The 12,331-nt window shown below is 46.9% G+C and overlaps 1 protein-coding gene across 2 annotated transcripts in view; it reads right to left on the reverse strand.

The window, feature by feature from the left end:
* Window positions 1-6,813: 6,813 nt before the first annotated feature.
* Window positions 6,814-12,331, reverse strand: part of EDC4 (enhancer of mRNA decapping 4) — a 1,121,437-nt gene continuing 1,115,919 nt past the window's right edge. For both annotated transcript variants that reach the window (XM_063945256.1, XM_063945257.1), the window contains one exon: window positions 6,814-7,460. In XM_063945256.1, coding sequence (XP_063801326.1) covers window positions 7,268-7,460 — 193 coding nt within the window. In that variant the 3' untranslated portion in view covers window positions 6,814-7,267. The remainder of the gene's footprint in view (window positions 7,461-12,331) is intronic.

Consider the following 12,331-nt stretch of genomic DNA (forward strand, 5'->3'; position numbering starts at 1 on the left):
GATGTTGTCCCACTGGATCAATACCGGCTGACCTTGAAGCAGAGGTCTTGCTAAGCTTAGAACATTGTAAATTGCCCTTAGCTCCAGTATATTTATGTGGAGAGAAGTCTCCAGACTTGATCACACTCCCTGGAAATTTTTTCCCTGTGTGACTGCTCCCCAGCCTCTCAGGCTGGCATCCGTGGTCACCAGGACCCAGTCCTGAATGCCGAATCTGCGGCCCTTTAGTAGATGAGCACTCTGCAGCCACCGCAGAAGAAACACCCTTGTCCTTGGAGACAGGGTTATCCGCTGATGCATCTGAAGATGCGATCCGGACCATTTTTCCAGCAGATCCCACTGAAAAGTTCTTGCGTGAAATCTGCCGAATGGAATCGCTTCGTAAGAAGCCACCATTTTTCCCAGGACCCTTGTGCAATGATGCACTGACACTTTTCCTGGTTTTAGGAGGTTCCTGACTAGCTCGGATAACTCCCTGGCTTTCTTCTCCGGGAGAAACACCTTTTTCTGGACTGTGTCCAGAATCATCCCTAGGAACAGCAGACGTGTCGTCGGAAACAGCTGCGGTTTTGGAATATTTAGAATCCACCCGTGCTGTCGTAGAACTACTTGAGATAGTGCTACTCCGACCTCCAACTGTTCTCTGGACCTTGCCCTTATCAGGAGATCGTCCATTTTCTTTGAAGAAGAATCATCATTTCGGCCATTACCTTGGTAAGGACCCGGGGTGCCGTGGACAATCCAACCGGCAGCGTCTGAAACTGATAGTGACAGTTCTGTACCACGAACCTGAGGTACCCTTGGTGAGAAGGGCAAATTGGGACATGGAGGTAAGCATCCCTGATGTCCCGGGACACCATATAGTCCCCTTCTTCCTGGTTCGCTATCACTGCTCTGAGTGACTCCATCTTGATTTGAACCTTTGTATGTAAGTGTTCAAATATTTCAGATTTAGAATAGGTCTCACCGAGCCGTCTGGCTTCAGTACCACAATATAGTGTGGAATAATACCCCTTTCCTTGTTGTAGGAGGCGTACTTTGATTATCACCTGCTGGGAATACAGCCTGTGAATTGTTTCCACTACTGCCTCCCTGTCGGAGGGAGACGTTGGTAAAGCAGACTTCAGGAACCTGCGAGGGGGAGACGTCTCGAATTTCCAATCTGTACCCCTGGGATACTACTTGTAGGATCCAGGGGTCCACTTGCGAGTGAGCCCACTGCGTGCTGAAACTCTTGAGACGACCCCCCCACCGCACCCGAGTCCGCTTGTACGGCCCCAGCGTCATGCTGAGGACTTGGCAGAAGCGGTGGAGGGCTTCTGTTCCTGGGAATGGGCTGCCTGCTGCAGTCTTCTTCCCTTTCCTCTATCCCATGGCAGATATGACTGGCCTTTTGCCCGCTTGCCCTTATGGGGACGAAAGGACTGAGGCTGAAAAGACGTTGTCTTTTTCTCCTTTATACGGCAATACTTCCATGTGCCGTTTGGAATCTGCATCACCTGACCACTGTCGTGTCCATAAACAACTTCTGGCAGATATGGACATCGCACTTACTCTTGATGCCAGAGTGCAAATATCCCTCTGTGCATCTCGCATATATAGAAATGCATCCTTTAAATGCTCTATAGTCAATAAAATACTGTCCCTGCCAAGGGTATCAATATTTTCAGTCAGGGAATCCGACCAAGCCACCCCAGCGCTGCACATCCAGGCTGAGGCGATCGCTGGTCGCAGTATAACACCAGTATGTGTGTATATACTTTTTAGGATATTTTCCAGCCTCCTATCAGCTGGCTCCTTGAGGGCGGCCCTATCTGGAGACGGTACCGCCACTTGTTTTGATAAGCGTGTGAGCGCCTTATCCACCCTAAGGGGTGTTTCCCAACGCGCCCTAACTTCTGGCGGGAAAGGGTATACCGCCAATAATTTTCTATCGGGGGAAACCCACGCATCATCACACACTTCATTTAATTTATCTGATTCAGGAAAAACTACAGGTAGTTTTTTCACACTCCACATAATACCCTTTTTTGTGGTACTTGTAGTATCAGAAATATGTAACACCTCCTTCATTGCCCTTAACAAGTAACGTGTGGCCCTAAAGGAAAATACGTTTGTTTCTTCACCGTCGACACTGGAGTCAGTGTCCGTGTCGACCGACTGAGGTAAAAGGACGTTTTAAAGCCCCTGACGGTGTTTGAGACGCCTGGACAGGTACTAATTGGTTTGCCGGCCGTCTCATGTCGTCAACCGACCTTGCAGCGTGTTGACATTATCACGTAATTCCTTAAATAAGCCATCCATTCCGGTGTCGACTCCCTAGAGAGTGACATCACCATTACAGGCAATTGCTCCGCCTCCTCACCAACATCGTCCTCATACATGTCGACACACACGTACCGACACACAGCACACACACAGGGAATGCTCTGATAGAGACAGGACCCCACTAGCCCTTTGGAGAGACAGAGGGAGAGTTTGCCAGCACACACCAAAACGCTATAATTATACAGGGACAACCTTTATAAAAGTGTTTTTCCCTTATAGCATCTTAATATATATAATCATATCGCCAAATAAGTGCCCCCCCTCTCTGTTTTAACCCTGTTTCTGTAGTGCAGTGCAGGGGAGAGCCTGGGAGCCTTCCCACCAGCATTTCTGTGAGGGAAAATGGCGCTGTGTGCTGAGGAGAATAGGCCCCGCCCCCTTTTCGGCGGGCTTCTTCTCCCGTTTTTCTGAGACCTGGCAGGGGTTAAATACATCCATATAGCCCCAGGGGCTATATGTGATGTATTTTTTAGCCAGAACAAGGTATTCTCATTGCTGCCCAGGGCGCCCCCTGCAGCGCCCTGCACCCTCCGTGACCGCTGGTGTGAAGTGTGTGACAACAATGGCGCACAGCTGCAGTGCTGTGCGCTACCTCATGAAGACTGAAAAGTCTTCTGCCGCCGGTTTCTGGACCTCTTCGCTTTTCGGCATCTGCAAGGGGGTCGGCGGCGCGGCTCCGGGACCGGACTCCATGGCTGGGCCTGTGTTCGATCCCTCTGGAGCTAATGGTGTCCAGTAGCCTAAGAAGCCAATCCATCCTGCACGCAGGTGAGTTCACTTCTTCTCCCCTAAGTCCCTCGTTGCAGTGAGCCTGTTGCCAGCAGGACTCACTGTAAAATAAAAAACCTAAAAACTTTTTCTAAGCAGCTCTTTAGGAGAGCCACCTAGATTGCACCCTGCTCGGACGGGCACAAAAACCTAACTGAGGCTTGGAGGAGGGTCATAGGGGGAGGAGCCAGTGCACACCACCTGATCCTAAAGCTTTATTTTTGTGCCCTGTCTCCTGCGGAGCCGCTAATCCCCATGGTCCTGACGGAGTCCCCAGCATCCACTAGGACGTCAGAGAAATGGGGACACGCAAGTAAGCATCCTTGATGTCCAGGGATACCATGTAATCCCCCTCGTCCAGGCTTGCAATAACCGCCCTGAGCGATTCCATCTTGAACTTGAATTTTTTTATGTATGTGTTCAAGGATTTCAAATTTAAAATGGGTCTCACCGAACCGTCCGGTTTCGGCACCACAAATAGTGTGGAGTAGTAACCCCGGCCTTGTTGAAGTAGGGGTACCTTGATTATCACCTGCTGGGAATACAGCTTGTGAATTGCCGCTAGTACCGCCTCCCTGTCTGAGGGAGCAATCGGCAAGGCAGACTTTAGGAAACGGTGGGGTGGAGACGCCTCGAATTCCAGTTTGTACCCCTGAGATACTATTTGAAGGATCCAGGGATCCACCTGTGAGCGAGCCCACTGATCGCTGAAATTCTTGAGGCGGCCCCCCACCGCACCTGGCTCCGCCTGTGGAGCTCCACCGTCATGCGGCGGACTTGGAAGAAGAAGCGGGGGAGGACTTTTGCTCCTGGGAACCTGCTGTTTGTTGCAGCCTTTTTCCCCTACCTCTGGACAGAAAAGACCCGCCTTTTCCACGCTTGTTTTTCTGGGTCCGAAAGGACTGAACCTGATAAAACGGCGCCTTCTTAGGCTGTGAGGGGACATGGGGCAAAAATGCTGACTTCCCAGACGTTGCTGTGGAAACTAGGTCCGAGAGACCATCCCCAAATAATTCCTCACCCTTATAAGGCAAAACTTCCATGTGCCTTTTAGAATCTGCATCTCCTGTCCACTGGCGAGTCCATAAGCCTCTCCTAGCAGAAATGGACAATGCACTTACTTTAGATGCCAGCCGGCAGATTTCCCTCTGTGCATCTCTCATATATAAGACTGAGTCTTTGATATGGTCTATGGTTAGCAGAATCGTGTCTCTGTCTAGTGTGTCAATATTTTCTGACAGTTTATCTGACCAGGCAGCGGCAGCACTGCACATCCATGCTGACGCAATAGCTGGCCTAAGTATAATGCCTGAGTGTGTGTATACAGACTTCAGGATCGCCTCCTGCTTTCTATCAGCAGGTTCCTTGAGGGCGGCCGTATCCAGAGACGGTAGTGCCACCTTTTTAGACAAACGTGTGAGCGCTTTATCCACCCTAGGAGGTGTTTCCCAACGTGACCTATCCTCTGGCGGGAAAGGGAACGCCATTAGTACCTTCTTAGGAATTACCAATTTTTTATCAGGGAAAGCCCACGCTTCTTCACACACTTCATTTAATTCATCTGATGGGGGAAAAACTACGGGTAGTTTTTTCTCCCCAAACATAATACCCTTTTTAGTGGTACCTGTATTTATATCAGAAATGTGTAACACCTCTTTCATTGCCTCAATCATGCAGTGAATGGCCTTAGTGGGCATCAGATTAGACTCATCGTCGTCGACACTGGTGTCAGTATCAGTGTCGACATCTGCGCCTGCGATCTGAGGTAACGGGCGTTTCAGAGCCCCTGATGACCTTTGAGACGCCTGGACAGGCACGAGCTGAGAAGTCGGCTGTCCCACATTTGGCATGTCGTCAAATTTCTTATGTAAGGAGTCTATACGTGCACTCATTTCTTTCCATAAGCTCATCCACTCAGGTGTCTGCCCCGCAGGGGGTGACATCCCTTCTAAAGGCATCTGCTCCGTCTCCACATAATTATCCTCATCAAACATGTCGACACAGCCGTACCGACACACCGCACACATACAGGGAATGCTCTAACAGAGGACAGGACCCACAAAAGCCCTTTGGGGGGACAGAGTGAGAGTATGCCAGCACACACCAGAGCGCTATATAATGCAGGGACTAACTGAGTTATGTCCCCTATAGCTGCTTTTTCTATATAAATGTATACTGCGCCTAAATTTAGTGCCCCCCCTCTCTTTTTTACCCTTTTCTGTAGTGTAGACTGCAGGGGAGAGCCAGGGAGCTTACTTCCAGCGGAGCTTTGATGGAAAATGGCGCCAGTGTGCTGAAGGAGATAGCTCCGCCCCTTTTCCGCTGACTATTCTCCCGCTTTTTTCTATATTCTGGCAGGGGTATTTTCCACATATATAGCCTCTGGGGCTATATATTGTGGTATTTTTGCCAGCCAAGGTGTTATTATTGCTTCTCAGGGCGCCCCCCCCCCCCCCCAGCGCCCAGCACCCTCAGTGACCGGAGTGTGAAGTGTGTGTGAGGAGCAATATCGCACAGCTGCAGTGCTGTGCGCTACCTTGGTGAAGACTGATGTCTTCTGCCGCCGATTTTCCGGACCTCTTCTTGCTTCTGGCTCTGTAAGGGGGACGGCGGCGCGGCTCCGGGACCGAACACCAAGGCTGGGCCTGCGGTCGATCCCTCTGGAGCTAATGGTGTCCAGTAGCCTAAGAAGCCCAAGCTGGCTGCAAGCAGGCAGGTTCGCTTCTTCTCCCCTTAGTCCCTCGCTGCAGTGAGCCTGTTGCCAGCAGGTCTCACTGAAAATAAAAAACCTAATTTCTATACTTTCTTTCTAAAGGCTCAGGAGAGCCCCTAGTGTGCATCCAACCTCGGCCGGGCACAAAATCTAACTGAGGCTTGGAGGAGGGTCATAGTGGGAGGAGCCAGTGCACACCAGGTAGTCATAAATCTTTCTAGAGTGCCCAGCCTCCTTCGGAGCCCGCTATTCCCCATGGTCCTTACGGAGTTCCCAGCATCCACTAGGACGTCAGAGAAATTGGAATTGGGGTTACTATTGTGTGGCCATGCCCCTTCCCAGCAAGAAGATACCCCTTTTTGGGCTGTGCGTCAAATGTGCGAACTGTTCCTATTTAAAATATAGGGGGTACAAGGACTGCTATGGGTGAGGGGTGATGGTGCTGGGAAAGAGGTGCAAGGTCAGAGGCAGAACCAGCAGTGGTGCTAGGGGGCACCAGCCAAAATCTTGCCTAGGGCATCATATTGGTTAAGGCCGGCTCTGGTTGTAATAGTAATTCACTAAAGTAAAGTGCACTAAAATATATTAATTCCATTATACTTTTTTGTAAACTGTTAATCAATATACTTTATGAACTAATTCCATTATACTTAAACCACTTTTAAATATGAATTTTATTTTTACCTACTACATATTTACAGCAAAATATGTTTACTTATTAAAAGAAATACCAAAGTGTTTTACAAATTGTAAACCAAAGTAGTGACTCGTGCTGTAAATATTCATAAAGCTTAATTTTATTTTTCTAATAACACTTTTATTAAATTTTGCCATTTAGCGATTTTTTTCTGTTTGAGATGTTAAGTTAATATTATTTCTTTTTATAACTGAATACTGGGCTATACAAAATTAATATTGTGTAGAGATCTGCAAAACACACTGCCATAGACATACATGTAGGAGAACACATAATTGTATGAGAGAACTCACATCAGACTTTCAAGTCTCATAAAAACAAAACTATGCTTTTATTGCTATTTTTACAGAGAAGGAAAAGAATCACACAGGAAGTATTAGATCTTAAAATTCTGCTATTAAAGCTATACAAAAGGTATATATTACAAGTACCTACTATAGCAAAAGGTTTAGAGTTTGTTAATTTTTGCCTTAGGTACAGGAACAATTTCCTTACTGCAATGTAGGCACATAACATGGGTCTGTAGAAGACAATCAAAAAATAACATATCAAAATAACATATGGTTAAAGACAAAATTAAATGGAAAAAAACCAAAGTATATTTAATCTTCATGACTAAAAAAGCAGGGAGGTGAAATAAACTTTAGTGGCACAAAAGTAACATCTCTGAATATTCTTGCAGTTCATTACATAGTCAGTGGGAAGTCTTTAGTAAATGGTCACAAATACTGTAAAGACAGGCATGTCTTTGAAATCTGAGTCTAGCTCATAGCTGGGGTGACCAACCCTTGTAGCATTATCATGAGACGCCGAGCAGGCTTCTGTAAGGGGGTATGAGGCTCCACTTGTAAGAACTGGAACAGCTTCTGCCGCACTTGATTCATGATGGTGCCCATGTGATCTCTAGTTACAGGGTCACTGTGATCAAGATGCATCACTGCTTCTTCTAAATAGCTAAGAAGAAAAAGTGAAAAAAGTTTCAGAATAAAATTTCTTTTAATAATATAAATATCAGATTACTTACATGTTTAATGATAAATTCTATAGAATTGTATTATGAATTAGTGGAGTAGCTAGAGTTAGGGTAAGGTGAGAAAATTAATCTAACGTAACTTGGCTAAGCTGCTGTGCAGGCAGAAGAGTAGAGACCTGTCTTGAACCAAGTGTGTGTGTGTGTGTGTGTGGGGGGGTGATGCTACATGGTACAGCCCTGACACTTGCCAGCTTGCGCCATGGGATATAGTAGGGTACCTGCTGTAAGGCAACCACTGTCAGGCTGTAATGTACAGTATGAGAGAGAGAAGGCATTTTGTGTGTGCACCAATCTGTGTGTGTATCCATGTGCATAGTGTGAGAGCCTGCTGTCTGTGAACTTTCTTAATTAGAGGTTTAACTAGCCTCAGGCTGTCTTGATGCTGTAAATATGATTCTCAAGCAGTAGAACTTTCCTTAAGACACAGCTTGCCTGTGCACATGCATGCACAGATGTTCTCCCGGTTCTGCAAGCAGGATACTTGAATTTATTTTGTTACCATAGCTGGCAATAAACTGAAACGATGGATAACCACCACAGCCTCGGTTGTGCACCATAAAATGGTGTGTCCTGGGAGCCTAGAGAGAAGGTACAGTATCCCCTGCAACTTAGCACACACACAAACTAGAGACAAAAAAACACTAGGGAAGAGGAATAAGAACCATATTCAGTAAGGATTGCAAATTCTGCTTTTTAGCAGAAAGAGCAATCCTTTGACTCGCATGCTGTGGTCCGCCCATTGCAGGAGAAGGCCGCCCAGCATGCTAATTGCCGACACCACCCCACCCTGCGACCACACAGTACTTGCGATTGTGCCTCTATTAGTGCTCGGTCGTAGAAATTAGTGAAGCCTCTTGCGGGCACAGCTTGGATCGGAGCGGCTGCATGTGAAGTCAATTTGTGTAATTGTTCAAATCATGTACAATGCTTTACTGATATTGATTCAATGTAAATAAATAACAACCTGTTCTGATTTACAGTATTGCTATTTCACTTCCAACAATCCAATAACTCTTCTCTATACAGATGTGTCATCCTTCCTTGTTGCTGCAGTCACATTAAACAGCCCTTTTAGTCGTGCCTATTCACGATCATGTTTATTAATGCTGGGCACCTTCGCAGGAGCACACTCTGCTGATTAAAATTATAAGTGGCATGTCTATATTCTGTGTGCAACTGCAGCTCTATCTGTATATGAAATGCTGTGTTACAGTCCATGACTGTTTTCCTGGAAAACATTAACATACTGTACAGTACCATTTTGTATGCAGATACAGCCACAGTTGCACACAGAATATAGGCATACCACATAACATTTTAATCAGCAGAGACTGCTTGTGTGTGCACGGCAATGTGAATAAGATGCATTTTCAGCCCCAAAAAAGATGACCAACATTAGCAGAGTTGTACAGGAACTGCCAGCTCACTCACACCGGACATTTCGCGGTGCACTGCATATTGAGGCTGCATCCTTGTCTTTTGCTCAATCCCTTCACATAAAAAGATTTAAACTCCTGAATTTTACATTTTAAGTAAACAAGAAACAGAGAATAAGTTGGCAGGGCCTTGGTTAGGAAAGCTTTTCTAGTTATTTGTTTTCTAAATTTAAATATAACGGATTTATTTCAATAACAGGATAGGATTGATTATAAGTGTCAAGTACAAATCTAATACTATACATATCTCCTATATTTTTAATTAAACCTTATTAAAATATTTTATTGTTATAAATCAAAATATTTTTGGTACTTACAGGACCTTTAAATACATTACTCTTACTGTGGGGAACAGGATAAGCGTGGGGAGTAGGGGGCGCTTTACAGGAGCTTAAACAATCTGCAAACTAAACTTGTTTGTGGGCTTCCCTTTCTACAACCAGCAGTTCAGTTTCAACTTTCATGAACCCAAATGAGACAGAACTATACACTGAATGAAAAGAACTCTTAAACAACTGAGGGAAAATACTAAATTTTAAAAAGACAGCTATCGCCTGAGGGTCTCTTGACCTGGCGCAATACCTCTGTAGCTTTTTGTTGAAGCGGGATGCCATCATGTCCACCTGTGGCAGTTCCCACCGACTTGCAATTTGCGTGAAGACTTCTTGATGAAGTCCCCACTCTCCCGGGTGGAGGTCGTGCCTGCTGAGGAAGTCTGCTTCCCAGTTGTCCACTCCCGGAATGAACACTGCTGACAGTGCGCTTACGTGATTCTCCGCCCAGCGAAGAATTCTGGTGGCTTCCATCATCGCCACCCTGCTCCTTGTGCCGCCTTGTCGGTTTACATGAGCCACAGCGGTGATGTTGTCTGACTAAATCAGAACCGGTTGGCCACGAAAAAGGGTCTCCGCTTGACGTAGGGTGTTGTATATGGCCCTTAGTTCCAGGATGTTGATGTGAAGGCAAGTCTCCTGACTTGACCACAGACCTTGGAAATTTCTTCCCTGTGTGACTGCCCCCCACCCTCGGAGGCATGCATCCGTGGTCACCAGGACCCAGTCCTGAATGCTGAATCTGCGGCCCTCGAGAAGGTGAGCACTCTGCAGCCACCACAGGAGAGACACCCTGGCCCTGGGGGAACCAATGTATCTGAAGATGTGATCTGGACCATTTGTCCAGTAAGTCCCATTGAAAGGTCCTCGCATGGAACCTGCCGAAGGGAATGGCCTCGTATGATGCCACCATCTTTCCCAGGACTCGAGTGCAGTGATGCACCGACACCTGTTTTGGTTTTAATAGGTTTCTGACCAGTGTCATGAGTTCCTGAGCCTTCTCCATCGGGAGATAAACCCTTTTCTGGTCTGTGTCCAGAATCATGCCCAGGAAAGGCAGACGAGTCGTAGGAATCAACTGCGACTTTGGAATATTTAGAATCCAGCCGTGTTGTCGTAACACTTCCAGAGAGCGTGCTACGCTGATCAGCAACTGCTCTCTTGACCTCGCTTTTATGAGGAGATCGTCCAAGTATGGGATAATTGTGACCCCTTGCTTCCGCAGGAGAACCATCATTTCCGCCATTACCTTGGTAAATATTCTCGGTGCCTTGGAGAGACCAAACGGCAACGTCTGAAATTGGTAATGACAATCCTGTACCACAAATCTGAGGTACGCCTGATGAGGTGGATAAATGGGGACATGAAGGTATGCATCCTTTATGTCCAGAGACACCATAAAATCCCCCACTTCCAGGCTTGCGATGACCGCTCTGAGCGATTCCATCTTGAACGTGAACCGTTTCAGGTATATGTTCAGGGATTTTAAATTCAATATGGGTCTGACCGAACCATTCGGTTTCAGTACTACAAACATGGTCGAATAATAACCCCTTCCTTGTTGAAGGAGGGGAACCTTGAACACCACCTGTTGAAGATACAATTTGTGAATTGCAGTTAAAACTATTTCCCTCTCGAGGGGGGAAGCTGGCAGGGCTGATTTGAGGTATCGGTGAGGGGGCATCTCTTCGAATTCCAGCTTGTATCCCTGAAACTCAATATCTATTGCCCAGGGATCCAACTGGCAGTGAACCCACTTGTGGCTGAAATTTCGGAGACGCGCCCCCACCGGGCCTAGCTCCACCTGTGGAGCCCCAGCGTCATGCGGTGGATTTAGTGGAAGCCGGGGAGGACTTCTGTTCCTGGGAACTAACTGTGTTGTGCAGCTTCTTTCCTCTGCCCCTGCCCCTGGCAAGAAAGGACGCACCTCGGACTTTCTTGCCTTTCTGTGATCGAAAGGACTGCATTTGGTAATACGGTGCTTTCTTAGGTTGTGAGGAAACATATGGCATAAAATTTGACTTTCCAGCAGTAGCTGTGGAGACCAGGTCCGAGAGACCCTCCCCAAACAATTCCTCACCCTTTTTGAGTCGGCATCACCTGTCCATTGTCGAGTCCACAGGACCCTTCTGGCAGAAATCGACATAGCATTTATTCTAGAACACAGTAGACTAATGTCTCTTTGAGCATCTCTCATATATAGGACAGCGTCTTTTATATGGCCCAGGGTCATTAATTTAGTATCCTTGTCTAAGGTATCAAGTTCCTCAGACAGGGTGTCCGTCCATGCTGCTACAGCACTACACACCCAGGCCGACGCGATCGCTGGCCTCAGTAAGGTACCTGAATGTGTATAAATGGACTTCAGGGTACCCTCTTGCTTTCCATCCGCAGCATCTTTTAGGGTAGCCGTATCCCGTGACGGCAGGGCTACCCTCTTGGATAAGCGTGTTAAAGCTTTGTCCACCCTAGGGGAGGATTCCCAGCGTAACCTGTCCATTGGCGGGAAAGGATACGCCATAAGCATCCGTTTGGAAAACTGCAGTTTTTTATCTGGAGATTCCCAAGACTTTTCACATAACTCATTCAGCTCGTGTGAAGGGGGAAAGGTCACCACCTGCCTTTTTCTCCCATACATATGAACCCTCTTGTCAGGGACTGGGGTTTCCTCTGTGATGTGCAACACATCCTTAATTGCTATAATCATATAACGGATGGATTTAGCCAATTTAGGCTGTAACTTTCCATCATCGTAATCGACACTGGAGTCAGAATCCACGTCGGTATCTGTGTCAACAATTTGGGATAGTGGGCGCTTCTGAGACCCTGATGGCCTCTGCGACATAGGATCAGGCACGGGCTGAGACCCTGACTGTCCTAAGGCTTCAGCTTTATCCAACCTTTTATGCAAGGAATTAACATTATCATTTAAAACCTTCCACATATCCATCCAATCAGGTGTCGGGGCCGTCGGCGGAGACACCGCATTTATTTGCTCCCGCTCTGTTTCCACATAGCCTTTCT

This window comes from Pseudophryne corroboree, chromosome 11, assembly GCF_028390025.1.
Source record: "Pseudophryne corroboree isolate aPseCor3 chromosome 11, aPseCor3.hap2, whole genome shotgun sequence".
Lineage (NCBI taxonomy): Eukaryota > Metazoa > Chordata > Amphibia > Anura > Myobatrachidae > Pseudophryne > Pseudophryne corroboree.